Source organism: Zootoca vivipara, chromosome 11 (assembly GCF_965207765.1).
Source record: "Zootoca vivipara chromosome 11, rZooViv2.hap1.1, whole genome shotgun sequence".
In the NCBI taxonomy this organism is placed as follows: Eukaryota; Metazoa; Chordata; class Lepidosauria; order Squamata; family Lacertidae; genus Zootoca; species Zootoca vivipara.
Window position 1 is genome coordinate 1,659,405 of NC_142594.1, and position 23,911 is coordinate 1,683,315.

The 23,911-nt window shown below is 43.6% G+C and overlaps 1 protein-coding gene across 1 annotated transcript in view; it reads right to left on the reverse strand.

The window, feature by feature from the left end:
- Positions 1–23,911, reverse strand: part of CNTNAP2 (contactin associated protein 2) — an 836,988-nt gene that overhangs the window by 88,561 nt on the left and 724,516 nt on the right. The window contains exon 15 of the mRNA XM_035101355.3: positions 19,559–19,686. Coding sequence (XP_034957246.3) covers positions 19,559–19,686 — 128 coding nt within the window. The remainder of the gene's footprint in view (positions 1–19,558; positions 19,687–23,911) is intronic.

Consider the following 23,911-nt stretch of genomic DNA (forward strand, 5'->3'; position numbering starts at 1 on the left):
TCTCCTTCCTTGGAGGCTTTTAAGCAGAGGTTGGATGGCCAACAGTCATATATGATCTAGTTGAGATCTGTGCATTGCAGGGGGTAGCACTAGATGACCCTAGAGGTCTCTTCTAACCCCACAATTCTATGATTCTAAGTTGGACTTTTTATGCCCTTTAAGAACAAATGCGTTGAGGTGTGATGTGTATGTAAACGCATGTGTGGTGCGCTGCCAAACTGGGTCTCTGACCTGGGTGAAAGAAAACCTAGTTTTGTCCCTGAAGGTGAGAGAAGGATTCCATAAAGTTATATATTTGCAGCTGTATAAAATTGTAGGGTGGTGTTGTTGTTTTTTGCCAAATTGCAGATTTAAGGGACATATCTCCAGTGTTATTCCATAGGAAGTGTGATGTTCCCACCATACATTTACAAGGAGCAAAAATGCAGATGAACCATTTGCCCTTCCACAAAGTACTGGAAACCTTGAATCCCACTGAAATCTGCTTGCATATATCTGATGGCAAGACCAAGGCTTAGGATAGAGTTTAAAATTATGGTATAGTCTTGAGCATTGTTTGTGGATCACACCTGTCTAAGTGAAGAAAATAACATGTTTTATTACACCAGCATTTCTGCAGCTGAAAAACTCTGCTGGATGCAGTTAATACACCACATCTATTGAGTTATACAGAATATCCATTAACACCTTAACATTCCCCCTCAAATCCAATACAGAGGAGTAATGGTGGATTTAATGCTCAAAATCCCTGCTTAAAGTAATAACTTCTAGGCCCTTTCCCGCTTAGGTTCCAATGTTCACCTTGCAAAAGATTATAACATTATTATAAAAACAGTGTTTGGGAGGGAAAATGCAACTCCTTACGGCTGTTCACATCTACCAAACTCTTTCAAAATTGAGATACTAGTAAATGTTAGACCTATACCATATTCTCATAGACAATTATTTGTCCACTCTGGCCTTCTGTTCACAATGCAAATTACAACGGTAAGAAAACTGTTTAAGCTTTCCTTTTCAGCACTCTCAATACATTTGTTTTGAAATGAACATTTATTTTAAATTGTGAAAAGAGATAGTACTGCTTCATGGCAATTTCTCAGCAACCTTCCAGCTGTTGTAGTTGGTAGAGTGCTGGTCTTGAACTGTGGTGACCAGTACAGTCTCCTTGGATGAGGAGAAAACATGGCTGGCGGGCTGTCCCCATAGGTCTGTGGTCTTCTCTGTGCAATTACCCAGGAAGGAGCACCATGTACTAATATTTCCAGGCACCTTTTACTTAAAAGTGGACACGGAGCAATGGATTCAAACTACAAGAAAGAAGATTCCACCTAAACATTAGGAAGAACTTCCTGACAGTAAGAACTGTTCGGCAGTGGAATTTGCTACCAAGGAGTGTGGTGGAGTCTCCTTCTTTGGAGGTCTTTAAGCAGAGGCTTGACAGCCATATGTCAAGAATGCTTTGATGGTGTTTCCTGCTTGGCAGGGGGTTGGACTGGATGGCCCTTGTGGTCTCTTCCAACTCTATGATTCTATGCTTCTATGAAAAGTGGAAACTGCTAAGGATTGGAAGGACCAGGAACCACCTTTGACAACCTTATAAAGTAGTAGCTCTAAAATATTACTACAGTAGTTCCAAAATATTCCAATGTATATCTGGAGAAAACATGTGGCTTTTAAATAGATTTTTTTCTTTTAAAAATCTGCACAGACTTTTCATATAACGGACTTGCCGGTCTTTTTCCTGCAAGGGTCACAGACCAGATCAAAACTCTCGTGTCTTTTCCTGCCAGAAATGCCAGGGATACATACAAGTTCTGAAGGTACAAGCAGAATCACCCCCTCCCCAAGGGAACAAAAGAGGTGTTTTTTATTTAAAACAAAACAAAAAATCCAGTAGCTTTTCTATTCTAGAAGGAAGCTTCCAATCTTTAAGTGAAAGCTGTGAAAACATAAATTTAAGTGACTGGTGCAGCTTTATTGCTTATACAAATATTTCACATGACAGGGAAGTCCCTAGGGTATGCCCTAATATATGGATTTGTTTAAGGTTTGTTTTCTCTTTTTATTGAATTACATAGTGCATCTCTGCATTTATTAGGACATTTTCTGTGCCATCTGCACAAAGATACCATCTTGGTGTTTTTGTTTCTGATTCTGTTCATTTGGTTATGGCTTAGATTTTGTAGTATTCTTTTCTCTTTTGTTAAAGTTTTGATTGATTATGCTTGCTATGCAATTTAAAAAAATCTAAGTTGTTTATTGGAGCCAGCCAATTGCCCTCATTGGTCAGAGGTGTACTTCCCATGGGGCTAGTGGCTCATTCTGCCAGAGTGCCGGCCTCTCAGGGGCGCCCCAGCATTGGTGGGGCACAAGGAGCCACTAAGCCCTACGGCTCCTCCTCCTCCGCTGCCGCCTCTCCCTCGGCCATGGGAATCCCCTCAGCCACTTGGCCACCAGCCCGAGATCCAGTTTCCCTCGCTGCCTGGGTGCTCCGCGCACACAGGTGGAAGCAGGGGCGGAGAGGGGTCAGCGGCGTGACCTGGCAGCGGGACACTGCAGGCAACTGGATCCGGCACCTGGCTGAAAGCAAGAGGTGACGGGCGGCAGGAAGCCTGGTCTGGTGGTGCCGGGGACCCTGAGCCAGGGCGAGAGAGAGCAGCTCTGGCGGCTCGGCTTCGGATGAAAGCGTGGGACTTTCCTTTCCCTTTCACCTGCCCGCGCCCACCTCACAACCGGCGGAGGTTGAGCTGCTCCCTTCCAACTGCACAGCCAGCAGGAAGGAAATGGTGCAGGCAGCGGCAGCGGCAGCGGCATCAGCATCAGGGAGCTCCCCTAGTCGTGCCAAATCTGCAGCAGAAGCAGCTGCTGGCCCCTCCTGCCGCGGCCCCTGCCCAGGGTCAGAGTGCCTAACTGAAGAAAGCGTGGGTGAGGTGGCAAGTGTGTGTGTGTGGGAAGGTGGGGAGACCCCCAAGGGATCCCTGCACCATGGCACCAGATAAGCTTATGACGGCCCTGTCATTGGTTCATCCCTAGCCCCAGCCTTGAATAGAATAGACCAGGGGTAGTCAACCGAAGGATGCGGATGCGGCCCAATAGCTTTTTCAATCTAGCCCACGGACGTTCCGGGAATCCGTGTTTTTACATGAGTAGAATGTGTCCTTTCATTTAAAATGAATCTCTGGGTTATTTGTGGGGCATAGGAATTCGTTCATTTCCCCCCAAAAAAATATTCCAGCCCACCACATGGTCTGAGGGACGGTGGACCGGCCCACGACTGATAAAGGTTTTTGACCCTTGGAACAGACCCAAGCACATGCTACAAAGCTTCTGCTAAATATATTTAGACTGATTGTTTTGCCTGTTTGCTCTTATGCATCTGCTTAGTTACTGACCTGCATATTAAATTGTTATAGTAAACCATTCAAATGCCTGAAGCCCAAAGTGTGACTACCCTGACTAGTTACAGGTAGTAGGTAGCCGTGCTGGTCTGTCATAGTCGAAATAAAAAAAAAATTCCTTCCAGTAGCACCTTAGAGACCAACTAAGTTTGTCATTGGTATGAGCTTTCGTGTGCATGCACACTTCCTCAGATACTACTGGAAGGAATTTTTTTTACCCTGACTAGCTTCAGTTCTATCCTGAGATAACCACATTCAATAATAGTAGAGAGTCAGGATAATCTATTGCTGTATGACAAAGCAGCTTCACAAAAGTTTATCTTCCTAGTGCCTTCTGTTGAGTCTGTGAAACGTGGAAAGAACAGCAAAGAAGCATTAATAGTTTAATCACAGGACTCTGTGGGCATTTCTACTTGATTAAGTAAATGTGGGAATATTGGTCTCCCCCAACCCCAAGCCTGTCCAGTATCATTGACTCCTGACAATCCACTTCTTTTAAAAAAGAAGCCCAAAGTGTGACTACCCTGACTAGTTACAGGTAGTAGGTAGCCGTGCTGGTCTGTCATAGTCGAAATAAAAAAAAAATTCCTTCCAGTAGCACCTTAGAGACCAACTAAGTTTGTCATTGGTATGAGCTTTCGTGTGCATGCACACTTCCTCAGATACTACTGGAAGGAATTTTTTTTTACCCTGACTAGCTTCAGTTCTATCCTGAGATAACCACATTCAATAATGAGAGGAAACAGAAGCATCCATTTTATCAAGGAATTATGGATTATAAACATGTTCAGAAACTGTGGCAAGATGCTTGAGTGGTTTTATGAAAATCAAATATAGTAGAGAGTCAGGATAATCTATTGCTGTATGACAAAGCAGCTTCACAAAAGTTTATCTGTTGTGGTGCTTCCTAGTGCCTTCTGTTGAGTCTGTGAAACGTGGAAAGAACAGCAAAGAAGCATTAATAGTTTAATCACAGGACTCTGTGGGCATTTCTACTTGATTAAGTAAATGTGGGAATATTGGTCTCCCCCAACCCCAAGCCTGTCCAGTATCATTGACTCCTGACAATCCACTTCTTTTAAAAAAGAAGACAAAAAGGTTCCTAGTCTTTGGGAGTACAGCTTAGAATTCATTCAAACCAAGTTCTACTAAACTTATTGGGATTTACTTCCCAATAATTGTGCACAGGATCACAGCCAAGAGTGAAAAAACAGAGTCAGTGTGAATTGGTGTGTGAAGCCGGGAGAGAGAGCCTTTGGATCCCCAGATGTTGCCGGACTTCAACTCCTCTCAGCTTCACGCACCATGGTCAGTCGTCACGAATGCTGAGAGTTATAGTGCCCAGACATTTTGAGGGCTGCATACTCCTGAGTTTAGGACTTGAGCTGCAATTCTATAGCCATATACTTGTGAGTAGGCCTCATCTGAGCTCAACAGGGCTTCCTTCTGAGTAAACATGTATAGGAGTGTACATATTGTATAGGATTGCACCTGGGGGTACCCAACTTCTAATTCCTCCTTGGCCATGAAGCTCAGCAAGTGTTCTTGAGTCAGACACCATCTCTCAGGGCAGCTATATGCAGCTTGAAAGAAAAGGGAAACTGGTTTGTAGCATGTAGATTCTTCCATGCTGTAAGTCACCAACTGTGACAGGGGTTGCCAAAATGGAGTCTGTGGACATCAGTCTGTCCATGAGTACAGAGACCCTGAAAGGTCTCAGTAAATATCCCACAGGCCCCCCTTCCTTGTCCTAGAGGTAATGCATGTGTTCACAAGAAACCACCTGATTACACAGAGTTGTTTGTTACAGGTAGGTAGCCGTGTTGGTCTGAGTCGAAGCAAAATAAAAAAATTCCTTCAGTAGCACCTTAAAGACCAACTAAGTTTATATTTTGGTATGAGCTTTCGTGTGCATGCACACTTCTTCAGATACACTAGAAACAGAAGTGTCAGACCCTATATATATACACTCCCATCAGCCCACCACCCATTCCCACCCACCCCCAGCACCCTCTGTATATATATAGGGTCTGACACTTCTGTTTCTAGTGTATCTGAAGAAGTGTGCATGCACACGAAAGCTCATACCAAAATATAAACTTAGTTGGTCTTTAAGGTGCTACTGAAGGAATTTTTTTATAGAGTTGTTTGTGTTCCTCTTAATAAAGTGGCACTACCTCAATGGAAAGTCGTCCTCGAAAGTCACTCAGAGCTGTTTCCCCCTTAGTTACTTTTCCTGACTCATTCATCGTGCTGTATATTCTAGCATACCAAGAAAGACACAACTAACTTTGCCATCCTTTTCACTTTTACCATCTTTGGTACATAATTAATATGACAACATGTGAATCCTGCTGTGCTCACGGCTGTACTGTGCATATGTAAGGAAATGGGACACTCCAGTATCATTTTATTAGAATTATGATTTAACAACCACAGTGGAGAACCTTATGCTTCATATGAAGGACAGCATCTTAATTTGCTAAAGAGGACTTTGCCTCCTCTGTAAATTTTCATATGTGCATTGCAGAAAGAATTAAACATTCTTTCAGGCAGCAGATTTATTCCTTTAGGAAGAGTTCATTTGGTGAATTTCTACAGCCTTTGTAAATTTACCTCCTCAATGACTCTTTAAATGGTTGTGGTGAGCTCAGCAATGTAATTGTGTGGGCCCTTTCCAAATTCTATTGGTGTTCATTAATGGCAGTTATAAATTTACCTTAAGGAGACAGAGGAGATGCTTTAATAAAGAATTTCTAATTAGTCTTGAAGACATATACTCTGTGAAATGTGGCAGGCTTAGAGTTCTTTTTCCTTTTGCGTTGTTTTTGCACTGTTGGCTAAGTGCGCCAGTTCTAGTACCAATCTGTCTTGTTACAGACACAAACGGATTTAGAATCCTACTGGGATGTAGGCAAGCTTTAAAGCAAGTTACATTAAAAACCTAAATGCCTAATCTAGTGTGGTTTGATGCTTAAGTCTGCTGAGGTTAGTGCTGGCACATTTAATAGTTATGCTGTATTCAAGGCTGTATGCCTGTTGCAGTTCTGCAAGAGTGCAAAATATTATATTGGGCACAGAATTTGGCTCTAAGTAGGGATGACATGCCTGAAAATCTCATTGTCAAGCTTATCTGTGTAGATTTTCTAATTCCCATCTAATTCCATTTTTAACCAGCTCTGCTAAAACTACAGACAATTCTCACATGTGTGCATTATTATATAGAAATAAGTAGCCGCCCTGCCACGCATTGCTGTGGCTTAGTCTGTGAAATGGGCCCTCCCTTCAGGCCCCCCTGTAGGCCCCACTATGGTTTAGTCCAGGGGTCCCCAAACTACGGCCCCCGGGCCGGATGCGGCCCAATCGGCCTTCCAATCCGGCCCGCGACGACCCCCGCCGCCCGCTGCCGCCGCCCGCTCTCACGGCGCGCGGCGCAGCGACAATCAAAAAAATCGGCAAAAAATCGCCGAAAATCCTTTGTGCGCATGCGTACAGGCCTCTCCCGACCCGGAAGAGGTCATTTCTGGTGCACTTCCGGGTCGGGGGAGGCCCATACGCATGCGCACAAGCGATTTTCGGCTATTTTTTTCCGCCCGTGCGCGTGTGCGCATGCGCACGGGCGCGCACTCCCCCGCCCTCCGGCCCGCTGCGCGCGCACTCCCCTGCCGTCCGGCCCACCGCGCGGGCGGCGCGGCGGGCACCGGCCCGCCGCTCGGTAAGTCTGGGGACCCCTGGTTTAGTCTGTGAAATGGGCCCTCAGAGTCCCTGTAGGTCCTAAATGGTCCCCCAGAGTCCCCCTTCAGACTCCCCTATAGGCCCTACTTTGGCTTAGTCTCTTACATGGGCCCTCAAAGTCCCCCTTCAGACTCCCCTGTAGCCCCCACTGTGGCTTAGTCTGTGAAATGGGCCCTCAAAGTCCCCCTTCAGACTCCCCTGTAGGCCCACTGGACTGGTGGGGAGATCTCCACTGAGGGCGGGATCGTGGATCGGGCGAGATATGAGCGGAGGGCATGGATTGTGGATCGGGTAGGATGGTGAAGGCTGAGACCTATGGGGGGATCTCTGGGGAGTGGGGGATCTTTGGGGTAGGTACCTCCGTGGAGGGAGAGGGTCCTTGGGGAGCGGGCTACTGTTGGGGTGGCTTGGTCCCTGGCAGAGGTCTGTTCTCCGGGGTGGGCTGTGTCCCAGGGTGGTGGGGTGGATGGAGAGTGGCCGCTATTTTGCCAGTGGGCAGGATGTGGGATGTATGTTTGATTTTGTTTGGTGGGGTGGGTGGGGAGTGGGCGGGATTTGGTGTATGTTGGATTTTGATTGGTGGGGCGGATGGGGAGTGAGCGGGATTTTGGCAGTATGTTGGATGTTGTTTGTTGGATGTCCACTGGAGGGGGCAGTTTTTTTGTATACAAATCCAGGTTTCTACCTGTCCTAGGTATGTGTATGGACAATGTAAGTGGATAGAGACACTCTCACATGCGCTCCCGATGTTCTGGACAAATTTGAGGACGATTGGGTAAGCGGTCGTGGAGAAAGGTTCATTGGAACAAACATGCACCCTCTACATTTTTATATATATATAGATATTGTCTGCATATACAATCCAGGTTTCTTTCATGTAACCAGAACATAAACATACACATATAACAATGGATAAAATGGTAAAAAAATACTTATGGATTTACCATTATTTCTCAAACTTCGGTCCCCAGCTGTTGTTGGACTGCAACTCCCATCATTCCTAGCTAGCAGGACTAGTCATCAAGAGTGATGGGCATTGCAGTCCAACAGCAGCCATTTTTAGTGGGAAAATGGCAGGAAGGGAAAAGATTGAGCAGCTCTTCCTCCCACACTAAATCTCCATGCCTGACTTCAAGCTCCTGTGCGCTCGCTTTTTGTTGATAAAAACAAGAGCTAGGTGGAATAATTCCAGAGCTGCCCATCACATTTTGTGGGGCCAAGGTCATCATGGGCTTGCATCTCCTTTTGTAATTCTATTTCCCCCTGCTGATCACACCTGTGGACTGAGACACCAGCCAAAAAGGAGGTCCTCTGTGGAATGCATTTTTTCACCTGGCAACATCTGTTCAGAAAGGATAAATGTTGTTAGCACTGCATTGTGATGTGACATATTTTAGCTTGCATTGCTTGACACTTTGACCTCACTTTGTAAAAACACTTCCCCTCCCTCTTCTCTGCATGACCCACTGAGGTTATCACTTCTTGCATCTGTCAAAAGCTTAAAGCTTTCATACACAATCAGGGACAACTTGACATTTATTTTAGGATCAACATACATTATAGTCTCCAATCCAGAATTTACATCTTGAATGCCATGGCCCACTCATATTTCTCACTTTCTGCCTACTGAAAGGTTATTGTAGCCTTCGGTGGAAGCATGTTGAGACCCATCTATGCTTCCCTTGGAGCCACGCTGTTCTACTCAATTCAGAATCAATTGAATTCTAAGCTCTTGTCATTTTGTGTCTCCAGCAGAAAAAAAACCCTTCACTACATTCCAGCCTCTTGTACAATAAGAAGGTTCAGATGCAAGTTTGCCCTCAAAACTGCTTAGCTAAAGTGGCATATTAGGCAGGCATTTGCTTCCTAATAATTCCACTTTTGTCATGCCAATTCAGGACCCGATTGAGGTGGTTGAGAGGGGGCAGGTTCTCAGGAGGCAGGTTGAGGGGTGGCAAACAGCATCCTGCCCTGATGATGACACAGTGTGGGAGAGAGGCATGCCCTGGCCCAAGGGAAGGCTGGATCCAGCAAAAGCCTTGACTCTTGAATTCCACTTGCTTCCTTCTCCTCCTTTCAGCTCTGCCTACTGTTGAGGACTGGATGTCACCAGCTTAACACTGCTGCTCCCTTCCATGGCAACTGGAACTTCAGTGAACTTCATGGCTGAGCAACTATTTGAACCGAGATCTCCTGAGTCCAAGTCTAATATTCTATCTGCTATCCACCACCCTTGCTCTGAAGATTTAATCAACATTCATTGTAAACACATTTGTTTCCATAAATGTTACAAATTTCTATTATGAGAGCAATTAAATGCTGTTATGAATTACTGTATTATCTTTATAATTGTGGGATGGCTTCTTGTAGGTGTTTAGTATGATAAAGTGCTTTAAAATAATCTAGTTACTTATGAAGAATGTGGCTTTCTGTCATTCACTCCAAATTAACAAAGAAAAAAATAGCTTTCACAGCAGGAAAATCAAACCAGAAAGATTTTGTTGTTTTGTTTGGACCACACATTCCATGTTGGCTCATTAATTTAATTGATCAATCCCAAGGAGAATAACAGATTAAACATTCTATTTTATTCATATTAGTATTTGCTGTATTAAATATAGTATGTTGGCACACACACACACACACACACACACACACACACACACACACACACACACACCTCTCTCTCTCTCTCTCTCTCTCTCTCTCTCTCTCTCTCTCTCTCTCTCTCTCTCTCTCTCATATATCACAGAATCATAGAGTTGGAAGGGGCCAAGAGTCACCTAGTCCAACCCTCTGCAATGCAGCAATCTCAAGGCATAGTCCCCCATCCCACTTGAAACCACAGCAAACCCTCCTTAGCTTTGCAAATGTGCTAGCAGTTTTATCACTGGAAAAAGTGCTGGGGAGCCGCTCTAGGCATGCCACCCTGTTTTCTGCCCCCACCCCACTTGTCCATCTCCCTCACAGCTGGCACAGCCACTCACCACAGCAGCCCAAGTGTGCCCCTCAGATGCCTGCCCACTTGCCCAGCCGGCCCCTGCCTGGCCGTCACACCTCTTACTCGCCGCTGGCCCTTTCCCTGAAGCCAGATGGTGCACAGAGAAGTTTGGCAGGTCATTCCCATTTGCCCCTTGGGGCCAAAGGTGGTTTATTATGGTTTCAATTCATGGCAAAGGGCTGAGGAGGTAACTCACTGTGCTGCTGCTGCTGCTGCTGCTGCTACCGCCTGGTGCCTTCCTCCTCCTGCACCCGATTGAATGGAGCAGGGCACTGGAGTGTCACAGGGGCAGCAGCAGCAGGATTGCAAAAGCCCCGTTGCTGCTTCACTTTGCTACCTGCCCCTGCCTCTTTCCTCCTCTCCCACCCCCTGGATCAGTCCCTAACTATGATACAAAAAACTAAACAAACCTGGACATTTTGCCAAATTTTAAAAATCCGCCCAGACAGAAATTCAAACCCTGAAAAGAGAACATGTCTGGGGAAAACCAGACATATGGCAACCCTCCTTACATTTAAAAACAAGAACAACTCAAAACATAGGAAAAATCATTTAAAAAAACCCATGAAACAATGATATAATTAAGACTACACACACACATCTATTAAATCTATACAAATAATGCAATAAAAACAGTATGGTATCAGCCCTTCCATTGAAAACCATTAGTTCCCCAAAGTCCAATGGAACATTAAGATCTTCACCTCCTGGAGGAAGGACAACAAGAAGGGAGCAGCCTCCAACGCCCTGCAACCCCTCTTTAGGCAGGGAGTCCCCCCTGTTCCTCACACGGGGGGTTGAAGCCTCAAAACCGCCCGTTTTCACCCCGTAAAGAGTAGCGCTCCCCGGAGCTTCGTCAGGGAGCGTCTGGAGCGGTCCGCGGCAACCCGGAAGTCCCCCGGCCGGCTTCCTTTACGGCGGGTCAGCGCCCAGCGCCCCCTAATGGCGGCCGCCTTCTCGTCGCGGCACGTGACTAGGCACGTGACAAGGCAGCAAATCGCCCTTCTCGCCGCGGCACGTCGCGGCACACCAGCCAGCATCTCGCGGCACACTAGTGTGCCGCGGAACAGCGGTTGAGAAACGCTGACATAGCATCTCATGGTTGTACACTTGTACTTAGAAACAGAAATGGTCTTGCTGGCATTCATTGTGCTTCAGTAATTAGATTTAAAAACGAGGGAATTTTGTTTACTTCTGACACCAGTTGCAGGAGATTACAGTTGCCAGTTCATAGCCCTACATTCACTTATTACTCCTCTAAAATCCTTTAATAGCCTCAAACAATGAAATAGAAAAGTACAGAGAAGGAAAATTCAGAAAGACAAGGAATAAAATCTGAAATGACACAAGAGTCAAGCATAAAATACAATAAAAATCAATGGTATATTTCTCTAGAGAACATAAGATCAATGCAAGGACAGGGTTTTTTATTAATTCCTGAATTCCCAACATTTCAAGACCATTTCCCCTCCTTTGATGGTTCTATATTTAATCCAGAGTAGTGCTGGACTTTGTGAACCCGAGTGGTCACACTATTACAGTAAGCGCAACAGCTTTTTCCTATCTCAGCAATGAAACTTAATGGAAGTTTAAAAAACAGCAACACAGTGCAGTGAGCCAAGGCTGGAAGAGGAAAGAGATTCACTGGGTGACTAAAACCCACAGAAATTAGGTGAAATGAAGAACATAAATTTGAGATGTAAAAAACCACCTGCTTCTTCAGTTCTTACTCTTCCAACAGAAACAGGACTCAGGAAGGACAAATCAAGTCTTAAAATAATGTTCCTTTTCTATGCTCAAATGTTCAGGCACCATCCTGTCCATCATCAAAACCAGTGCCTTTTTTAGCTGGAGCATGCGGGAACGCACTTCCATTCCCTCTCAGGTGAGCGCCATTGCAGGCCAGCAGTCTCCCACCTGCGTCTTCCCCAGTGCTTTTTTTCCTTTAAAAATGTTTAGGGGTACTCTCATTTTCCTACTCATATTGAAATACTGCCCCTCAATGAGGCCAAACTTAGATTCACAAAATGTTTAGGGGCATGCGTACCCCTGTGATTCCCCCCTGAAAAAAAGCACTGGTCTTGCCTTTACATACTTCTGAGGTACCCCAAACAAACATTTCAAGCAAAAATGGAAACTGGCCAGTGTGTGCAATTCTACACTTGTTATAAGATCGATCGATGACTTCACTTGGCTCCTAGCTGCTCCACGACTGGTTAATCTTCAGGGTGGGGCCAATTCATATTTCCTTTATTCAATCCCTCTCCAGTGTAGCAGTGGTAGGCTTTAAGCTTTCCAGCCAGGCCTTTGCCGTTTGCGCAAGGCCCCTTTCGAAGTGCCCTAGTCATCCACCAGAATCAGAGAGAACGAGGGAGATGGGGCGTATTTACCTGACCTGGGGCGCATTTACACCAGAATCAGGGGTGACCCCCAAACCAGCTAGGGAGACAGCTTGCCCATAGTTTTTAGCAGCTCTGAAACTGTCCAGGGCTGCTCTGAGTCGCCCAGCGGTAACAACTGTAATGGCACCTATTCTTCTTTTTTCTTTAAAAAAAAGCACTAATCAAAACCTTCCCCATCTGTCTTATTGCATGTGACTACAGGGAAAAGAAAAGGTTCACCAAAGAATTGCAGTGGGAACTGCAACAGGGATGTTGTTCTGACTGACATGAAATTTGCAATAGTTATATTCATGGCTTCCAGCATCTCCACAGACCACCATCCTAACACAGTAGTTTTCATGGTTTTGTTAACAAAGTAAATTCAAGAGAATGGTCACATTTTTACGTTGCAGCCTGGGTACAGGGATTTGCAAGGAGAAAGGCATGTTCTAAACCCTCAGGGACGTGAGCTGGGGAGTCAGGTTCGATGATTATGCCTTCAAAAATAGAAGCAAGATCTTTGAAGGAAAAGGAAATAATCTAAAAAGAAAATCGAAAGGAGTTGTATTGGTAATATTGATACAGGCCTTCCAAACCACTCTAGCAGCAAGTTTGGGATAGTAAATCATGGCAGCCCATTTCATTAGGGAGGGCACCCAGGGTGGGTTTTTTAAGGTGAACATTCATTGAATACGTACACATACTCAGTCACAAATAAAATTCTTATTTTTTTATTTTAAAAGGTATTTTATTAATAAACAAAATAAACCAAAACTAAAGAGCATAAAATAAATACTATTAAATCAGGTTGAAAGCAGCATAAGGTTGAACATTTTCATTGAATTTAATGTTCCAAAACATTACAAAAAATACCAATTTTTCCACAAACCTGTTAGGTTGGATTATATGTATTCTTTTCTAATAAATTAGCTTAATCATAGCTAATATGAACCAAATTTTCTCAATCCATTCAGCTATAGTAGGAGTTATGCTGCTCCCCAATTTTTAGCTATTATAATCTGAGCAGCAGTTATAAGGTTAAACACTATTTCTTTATTATTTTCCAGAATAACTTTTTAGATAACCAAGTAGAAATATCTAGGGTTCCAAGGGTACCGTGTTTCTCATATTATAAGACATGTCTTATATTTATTTTTTCCTCAAAAAACCACACTATGGCTTATTTTCAAGGGATGTCTTATTTTTTTCCTCCTCCTCCTGCCGTGGCCGGCATTGCTGCTGCGCCTATCACTATGTCTTATTTTCGGGGTATGGCTTATATTCCTTGAATGCTTAAAAATCCTGCTATGGCTTATTTTATGGGAATGTCTTAAAATATGAGAAACAGGGTATGTAAAACCTAACATATTTGAAATTTGATTGTATTGGAAGAGGAGGTTCTTCCATGGCACTTATGAAGTCCTCAGTTGTCAGAATGACTTGACTCTGCAACATCATATTTATGTTTTCTATTTTCCCCCAAATAATATTTATTCATTTTATAAGAATGAAAAAGATATACAAAGTACAAATATACACAAAAAAGAAGATAAAATCCAGACAAAAGGAAGAAAAAAAGGAAACAATAAGAATAACAATTCATCTTACTTTCATCTTATAACTTTCTAAACATAATTAACTGGGCTTCCTCGAATCCCCCATCTGATTTTCATTTAAATTCATCTTTGGCAATTTTCATACATCATACCTTTAACTCATTATTTAAACCTTTTTACATATTATTCTCAAACTTTACCCTATTTTAATCTTTTCCTAATTTCCTTACTTCTATCATTAACTTTTAAAATCATAATTAAATTACATCACTTAATAGGTATTTATCCATTTATATATCATTACTTCATTATACATTCAAATCCTTTAATAATCACATTAAATTAATTTCAGCAAAACTAACCTTATATTCCATTCCCTACCACCTCCTGTCTCCTCTAAAGAGAACCATATTTAAAAATATTAATACTGTATTACATTTCTAATAATTATTAATTATCTTCAATCTTCCCCCACCAACTTTTCCCTCTGGTCACTGACTTTCCCAGTTAGTTTGGCAAGTTCCATAAATCAGTCAAATTCCTATCTGGATTAACCTATATCTCTGACACCAAAATTCCTTCCTCACCCCACTCCTTTTCTAACATATTTCAAAACCTCAAAACCTTTACCCCCCCACTGCTGCCCCCCCCATCACCATCCACCCTTCTATTTGGCATCCACTTCTCCTGACTTTTCCAATTTCTTTCATTAGCTTCTGTCGCAGAAACAAATCCTGCTCTCTCTCCTGCACAAAAATGAAGTTCTTCAGTACAGTCATACCTCGGTTTAAGTACGCCTCGGTTTGAGTATTTTCAGTTTAACTACTCCGCAGACTGTCTGGAATGGATTAATCCACTTTCCATTACTTTCAATGGGAAAGTTCGCTTCAGGTTAAGTACGGACTTCCAGAACCAATTACACTCATACTTCAGGTTAAGTACGCTTCAGTTTAAGTACTCCACGGACCATCTGGAACGGATTAATCCACTTTCCATTACTTTCAATGAGAACGTTCGCTTCAGGTTAAGTACACTTCAGGTTAAGTACAGACTTCTGGAACCAATTGTGTTTGTAAACCGAGGTACCACTGTAGTTCTCCTCCTTTATGGGCTTTCAATCTCTCATCCAGAAAGTCCCTCACTATCTCGTCTTTCTGGGCTTTCCGGCTCTTACCCGGAAAATCCTCCTTTCTTGTCTCATGTTTTATTTCTGTGGTGTCCTCTTCAGTCCTAACAGTTTGAATGAACCTTTCAATCTGAAGTCGATTTGTTTTTACTTCCATTCTGATTTCCGAAAGCAGCCTCAAGACTGTCTGTTCAAAACAAAATGCTGTTTCATCTACAGCCATTCCTCCTCTTTCAAGGACATAGCAGGGTTGAAAAACAGGAAATGGTGAATCCTTTGTCTCCGGAGTTGGAAGTTATTTCTAAATAGCAACATATCGTTGTAGATTGCTCTTTTATTTTTTAAAGTCGTTAAAACACTTCATCAAAAAAGTTACAAGTTCTTTTAGTAACGTCTATCCCCTTGCCAGGACTTCAAAGCCTTCATGAACAAAGCAAATTCCTTAACGATGAGATCATAATGGTGTCTCGCCTTCCAACTGAGAGTCGTTTCCAAAGCGAAAAGCAGCTTTTCTCATGCAATTTCTCTAAAGTTTGCAGAGCTTTTGTCAGGTAACTCTCCTCCTCCCCTTACCCTGCTTCTGGGGAGGGATTTTAGCTCAATCTTTAGAGGTTTTAAAGCCTCAAAGAGAAGTTCTCGGATTCGGGCAAACGTTACTGCTTTCCAACTCAATCAGTGGCCAGAGACCAGCTTCCTTTTTAGATCCTTTCCCCGTGACCCGATTTTAAATTCATTTAATTTTATAGCCCCTTTTCTTTTACTCACGGTATCCAATATCTTCAAATCTTTTTAATTTGGAAGAATCCACCGCTCAACAGGCTGTCGGCTCAGAGCATCACGCAGCAAAGGTAGCAAATGACTCAAGGCACCCACGTCTCCACTCCGCTCGCTCTCAGGGCTCTTACTAGAGCTTACCAGGGAGCAGAGGAAACATGTCTGGGCGCAGCTGAGTCCCCATGACCCCAGAATGCTCAATCTGGGGTTCTTTTGGGGGTCCGCGACGCTCTCACAGCTCCCCCCTCCTTCACAGCACCAGGGAATCTCAGAGCTCGAGATTTCCTTGCTGCTTAGCAATGGCGGTAGACCGGAAGCCCCCATATTTATGTTTTCTAGATCAGTATCTTGCTATTGTTTGAAATCTTTAACTACACTGCATATTGAATACATATTGCCTGCAGCAATAAATGGTCAACAACATTTCCTGAAAAGCTTGAGAAGTTTTACTACAAGTTTTACTATACAAATTTTGTTAAATAAAAAGATAAACTGAATGCCCTATTGCAATAAGTGGTAAATATTCCTGCACAGCTAGTTGAGAAACTAGCTGTGGAATGCTTGATAACCTTTCTAAAAAATGAAACAAACCTCAGGCAAAAAGACAGAGGATCTTTGCCATATAAAATGAATAAACATCAAACAAATGAACATTTTCCCATTTTAAGAAACTAACAGTACAAACCTGTAAATGTCTACTCAGAAACAAACCTCACTTAAATCAAGGGGACTTACTCCCAGGTAGATGGGTTTAGGAATGCAGTCTTTAAAAATCCTCAGAAAAAATGGGTTTCTGTTAACTGAAAGCATACTGCAGATGATTTCAAAGTCAAAGTGGAAGATAATTATTTGTAAATCCAAAGCTGAAGAACCAAACCATCTGAATTCTATTTTAGAATAAACATTGTTAATTGTCAATTCTAGATAGCATTTCTTCTCTGCAAAATCCCTTTTGACAAATAATATTTGCGTACCAAACGCTCTATGAAGAAGAGTAATAACAGAAAGCAAAGCTGCCGCTTTTATAGGAAAGGAACAGATGGATAAGGTGGAACTATAATTCTCCAAGGCACACATTTCAGGTTTGGCTCTGGACACTGACTGGAGGGGGAAATATACGGAACAGTTACATTCAACAGCAGGCTGCAGCCCTCAATAATGAATGTCATGGCATTCCCAAGCAAAACTACTTTAGCCTTGTTCTACCATGTCCAGAAGTTAGTGGGACTGACACGTAACTATTACTACTACCAGAATTATAAAGGTTATTATAACAAACACAAGCTTCAAAGACATTCGCACAGCATGGACAAGCTCTGCAGCTTAGCAAGCACACACTTTTTGGGATCAGCATTGCACTGCGCGGGTCTCAGCTGGAGGGCCCAAACAACAGCCCAGGGATTGTACTCCTTCCTCTGCACAGCTACAAGGTAACCTCAGTTCTGAATCTTTTTATGGGATACCACCAAGCACTTAATGCAAAGATGAGGAACCCCAGACCTGGAAGCCAAATGCAGCCCTCCAGACCTCTCAGTCTGGCACTCAGAATTCCCCCCAGGTCACACCCCTCTTCCCAGCCGCATCTCTAACTGTCCCTGCTCCACACTCCACCCCAAGTTCTTCTGTATGGATGCAACACATCCTTGAAGAACTGCAATAATGTCTCTTGCTTGCAAGACAAATGTTGATAAAGCATGCATGGTGTTTTAATGCTGTACCACATCCAGGGACCTTAGGGTGAAGGGTGAGCAAACAACAACAACAACAACAACAACAACAACAACAACAACGTTCAGAAATATCTGGCTTTTGTGTGAATAGACTGTAATGGATTGTCCTACATCTAGGGTACCAGATACTGTTGGTGAATATTATAAACTAATAAATGGTAGTAGTTAGATAATATTTGGGATATAATGGAAAATACAAGCTGCAGAACTATGCCAGGCAAGGAATTCATGGGTTAGCTTATGTAAACCAGCCCAGCCAGGCTAGCTAAGTGCAGCCAAGTTAAGGAGCAATGGGGATGAATAAAAATGGGGCAAATAAAAATAACTGCCCTTGCCCCACCTGCCTCCCCACCCAGCTCTGAGGAGTGGACAGAGACAGGAGAACTGGCAGGTTGCCAAGGTGATGGGGGGGGAGCAAGATGTCATAGGAACAATTATCTGAAATGTAAAAGTTTGCTGGGAAGGAGTAGGGCAGAATTCCATGGGCTGCTGCAGAGGTGAGAAGCAGGAACGAAGAGGAGGCAGGCAGGATGGCTCTGAATGCAGTGCTTGGGGGGGGGGGCAGGGTCAGCAGCTCCTGAGATGAGAAAGCTGTAAGCTCTGAACTCAGGTTGTACGTACGTGTTAATAAACCACATTTAAAGATGCTGCAGACTCTGTCATTTCTCCCCGAAGAGACACAGACTATGGTTGAGGGCCATGACCCCGGGAATCTTGTGCAGCACTCAGCAGACATTGGGGTGGCTTCTAACAGCGCTGTGCAGAGATTGCTATACACACCTTGGCATATGGACCTCATAAGGTTGTCCATTTCAGCCCTTGGGCTGAAATCAGGTTATCCACCCCTGGATAATGGCTTCGCAGGGTAGGGATTTCATTTTTCATGAATTAAGAGATAATGGATTGAGGTGCATCTTTAACGGCGAATGCTCAGAATCTGAACTGAAGAAGCTGGTGCTGAAATGTCTGCAGCTCCTTCTTCAACCATCAAGCTCATACAGCAAAAAAGCAGTTTTGGTTTGCAACCCAGCATCCACCTTTGTTAACATGGATGCTCCTCATCAGCAATAATGTCAAACTTTATACATCCATAAGCCAAGCTCCCAATGATGCATTTAGCCATAATGCTGCTATTTATACCTCTATAAAGTTAGTTTATTGCAATATAAATAGTAATGCTAATGGCATTAATGGCAGAGTTCTGTGGCATCACAGATGTTGAGCGCTGCTTTTCTGCTGTTTGTATTACAGTTTATATCGTCATAAACGTAGCAGGGTAGCCCAAGTTGCCTCATTTTCCCTGCAAGGAAGATGAACGTCTGCACTTAGGATGCAAAACCAAGCCTGGTTATAGAGTCATTTTTATGTATAGGTTTTTGCAGTATTCCATAGATAGCTTTGAATGAGCACCATGCAAAAGCATGATCTAAGGAGCCCTGAGGCCAGGCAGTGTGTGTGGGGGAGGCCTTATATAGGCTCCAAGGCTCATTGGCCCAAATCTTGCAATAGCTAGGAAACTCTGGCCATTACAGAATTCTCTTCCCAAAGGGCTTGCAATGTCTTTGAACTTCCAGACACCAAAATACATGAAGCTCTTCTTTGCAACCCACTCTTGCCTCTAAGGGAGGCAGGTGGGTGGGGCTACCTCTCTACTGCACTGCCCTCATTCCCTGTATGGCAGACTTTGTCAGAGGCAAATAGAGGAATTACTTCTGAAAATATATTTATGGATGTTCTGAGACACAAGTTTAAACAGAGAGAGATTTGCCCAAACTGTCTTGGTAGCGCAATTTACCTTTGCATAATTGTACTAAAGCAAGTAAACCTTTTAGATAATGCATGTAATAGAAAACTTACGGTCTCCGTGACATCTCAGGGGCCCCACAGTCAACTTGGCTTCTGAGCCAGGCCGGTCGATATCTCCAACCATTACTTGACTGACAGGCAGATGGTCCTTGTAAGATAGGAGGCCAGCATCTTTTCTCCTGAGTGGCCACAAAAGAAGATAACATCACAAGCTATCCATTGAAGAGTGATTTTTTGTCCCAGAGAGCACTGAATGGTGAAATTATGATTCTAAGAAAATAGTTGTTCCAAAATAATTATTAGCCTTTTCATAAGCAGAGGCTTGACAGCCATCTGTCAGGAATGCTTTGATGGTGTTTCCTGCTTGGCAGGGCGTTGGACTGGATGGCCCTTGTGGTCTCTTCCAACTCTATGATTCTATGATATGTTGCTACACGACACAAGGGGGAGAGTGGGGAGGGGTGCCCCAACTCCATCATGTCACTATGCACATCCCTTCTGCCCTCCACATGCTAGAGGGCTCCTGTCTGCGGCAGGGACCCTTCTCAATGCATGTCAGCTGCCCGTACAGTGCAGGGTCCTACCGGTAATTATACAGGGTTCTCTATCAGTGTTTCGCAACATGTGGGTTGTTAACTGCAAGTGGGTCTGAAGGAAACCCAAAATAATTGTGGTTTTTAATCATTAACTGGTATGATGAATGCCTCTTACAACCTTTGGCCTAGCATAATGCTGTGGGGACACTTATAACCAAATGCCAAAAGGCTCAATTCTGCCATCCCTCTGAGACTTGCCAAAATGCACTTTATTGTGAATCAAACTATTAAAAATAGCCAAAGTTTGTTATAGCCGCTTGTGTAACTGTGTTATTAGAATAATATCTTTATATCCTATGAAGCAGAGCCCTGCAATCAGATGGTTAATGTTCTTTCATTCCCATTAAAAATATGAGAAACTTTATAAGTACTATAAATGTTTCATCAAATTCCTCACTAATTACTTAACCCCTGTGTTAAGTAAATTTTTGCTTGGCTACATCAAGTCATGGTTATAAGATACCTGAACAAAAGCAGCAGTCCGAAATTCATGCGACAATGAAACAATGAGTCACCATACCAAGTAAATTTGGATTGGTGGACCAGCATACCAAACCGGTTGGGAAGAACTGTTCTGAATCATGTGGGGAGCCTACCGGGGTAACAAGTCTTTGAGCCAGAATCATGCCACCCTCAGGCACATGGAAGGCAGGGGGACAAGTGACAGAGGATTCTTGTCCCTGCTCTCCATCTTCACATGGAGCATTTCAACACCCAAACAGGGCTTGCCTTAACCCACTATATGAGCTGCTAAGCTATATTTGCAATCAGATAGCAGTCTATGTGTTCTCATTTTCTGCTTTTTGTCTTGTGATTCCTTTAACAAACAGCAAAACTACATTTTCAGGGATTCATCATCTTCTATGCCTTGAGCCAATGAGGGGGCCAGGGAACCAGAATGACAGCAGATTGACCAAATGCAAAAGCAGAGTTGAAGCTAAACTTACACTGTACTTCAAACTAATATAGGAATTAGTGCTTCCTTTGGAGGAGTTATCCATTTGATTCTCGATTTTTGTTCATACAAAGACTGCCAAATTAAATTAAATTCCTACCTATCTCATAAATGCTATTTATAAATGTCGGTACCACAATTCCACCACAAAACAGGTTTCATGGAAATGCATGAACAACAATGATAGTAAAACATTGTATTAAATCTCAAATCTCAGGAAACTAATTAAAAGCATGATTAGACCCAAGACATCCCTTGTGGCTGATTGATGCCCCTTTCCAGTGCCGGGGAATCTCTCTCCTTGGTGGCTGGGGCAGGTCAGTGGCAAGCAGGTCTGCCTCCTTCCCCCTGTCCCCTAAACATCCTGCAAAAAAGGTTGAGTCTGGTGTGCATAAAATTGTGTGCCTTGTGTATGAGACTTAGTGGAAGTTTGCTTTTGCAGAATGTATTTTTTGCAAAAAATGCAGCAAGTGCAAGAATGTGCTTTTGCCACTAAAGCTGCAACTAGAGAGTAGGGTCTTTCCCCCCATGTCTCTCCCCCCCCCCATTCCTGGGATGTGGGTCTCTCTCAGAAGCTGCTGAAGCAATGAGGAAGCAACTTGCTTCTCGAAATCTCTCTCTGAGACTAGAGAGAGACAATACCAACAAGAGCATAAAGAAAGCTAAACTACATTGCTAGTTGTTTATGAGCAATGTGTTGATCTGTATTTACAACATTTTAAAAACAAGTTTAAAGACCGTTTGCAGTAAAACTTTGTAACTCCTTTCTTGGTGCAGAAAGCTTGTCCAGATCAGGGAATTCTGCTCACATAACTCTTTAACATGTCCTCCCTCTTGGGCAGCACCCCACTGGCAGGCAGCTCTGTGCCCTCTCCTCCCCACCCTTCATCTGACAAGATGAATTTTAACAAGGAGAAATGTAAAGTACTACACTTGGGCAAAAAAAAAAAAAGAAAGGCACAAATACAGGATGGGTGACACCTGGCTTGAGAGCAGTACATGTGAAAAGTATCTAGGAGTCTTGGTAGACCACAAACTTGACATGAGTCAACAGTGTGATGCAGCAGCTAAAAAAGCCAATGCAATTCTGGGCTGCATCAATAGGAGTATAGCATCTAAATCAAGGGAAGTAATAGTACCACTGTATTCTGCTCTGCTCAGACGTCACCTGGAGTACTGTGTCCAGTTCTGGGCACCACAGTTCAAGAAGGATACTGACAAGCTGGAACGTGTCCAGAAGAGGGCAACCAAAATGGTCAAAGGCCTGGAAATGATGCCTTATGAGGAACGGCTTAGGGAGCTGGGTATGTTTAGCCTGGAGAAGAGAAGGTGAAGGGGTGATATGATAGCCATGTTCAACTATATGAAAGGATGTCATATGGAGGAGGGAGAAAGATTGTTTTCTGCTGCTCCAGAGAAGAGGACACGGAGCAATGGATTCAAACTTCAAGAAAGAAGATTCCACCTAAACATTAGGAAGAACTTCCTGACAGTAAGAGCTGTTCGGCAGTGGAATTTGCTTCCAAGGAGTGTGGTGTAGTCTCCTTCTTTGGAGGTCTTTAAGCAGAGGCTTGACAGGCATATGTCAAGAATGCTTTGATGGTGTTTCCTGCTTGGCAGGGGGTTGGACTGGATGGCCCTTGTGGTCTCTTCTAACTCTATGATTCTATGACAGTAACTGCCCACCCAGCCCCCACCCAGCCAGGATCGCAGGGCTCATGAGAGAAATCTTGCACAGCAGAGATGGGGAACCTCCTCTTACGGCTGCAAGGCTGTCTCAGCCAAGCCATGCCCACCTGCCCTGTCTGATGTCCAATGTGCAGCAGTGGATAAAGCTAGGCATGGATGAAAGGGGCTTTGCAGGGACTGCCAATCACCTGATCAGTTGCAACAGCTCTGCCCCTGTCAACTCTACCATGGGGACCTTACCTAAGGGCTAGAATAGTTTCTTTCAAGAGATGGCGCACCCTCACCCTTTGGCACAGGTATGGTTGCAACTTGCTAGCCAGCAAATTGGTCCAGTTGTGTTGTTTCAGGTAACCAGCCCTGGGTTGAAAAGCTATTGAAATGCTGGCTCTGTCAGCAACCTGTCAGATTTGGCCTTGGCTCCATCCATGACTTACCAATGTCCATCCTGTCTCTGGCTCTGCCTGTTCCAGCCTCAACAGGGGCCTTGGCAATGTTAAAACAATGGATAGCAGTGCTATAATGGAATAGGTTTGTTCGGAGGGGAACTTTCTACAGTTCTGCTGGGCCCATTCCACTAAGAAACTAATGGAGAAAGAAAAGGGAAAGAGCATCAACACAAACTCTCTGTCTCTTTTCCAAAGGGCAGGAAAAGCTCTTCTGCTCAAACGCAGCACAGATTCACAACCCCCTGGACATATCCAGAAGGATGCATTTCTGGCCGAGTGTCACTGGAAGGCAGCAAGGAAGGCTCCACACCAGGAGTTGGTGTTTCATGGTGGCAGGGAATTTCATGACCTTAAACGTTCACTTGGTCACCACTGTTTACTTGGTCCTTTTCAAGTGATGAAGAGAACAAGCATTTCTTTTAAAAAGGAAATGCAATTAAAGCAATTAAGAAAATAAGTATAACGTTTTAGGATGGTATCTTTTTAGAATGGCTGTCTAACACTTGTGATTAAGAGGGTAATTAGAAACTTAATTACTGTGCTTTTAAAACAGTTAAAGTGTTGTTTGAAAACAGTGGATATCAATAGCGGACTGTTGTTTTCATTTTTGGTTGCTGGAAAATTGCTGTTCTCTCTCTCACTCACTCACAAACGAATGAGCACTATAAATCTACTTTAAAATACAAAAATTATTACTATCCACTTACTACCGGTATAT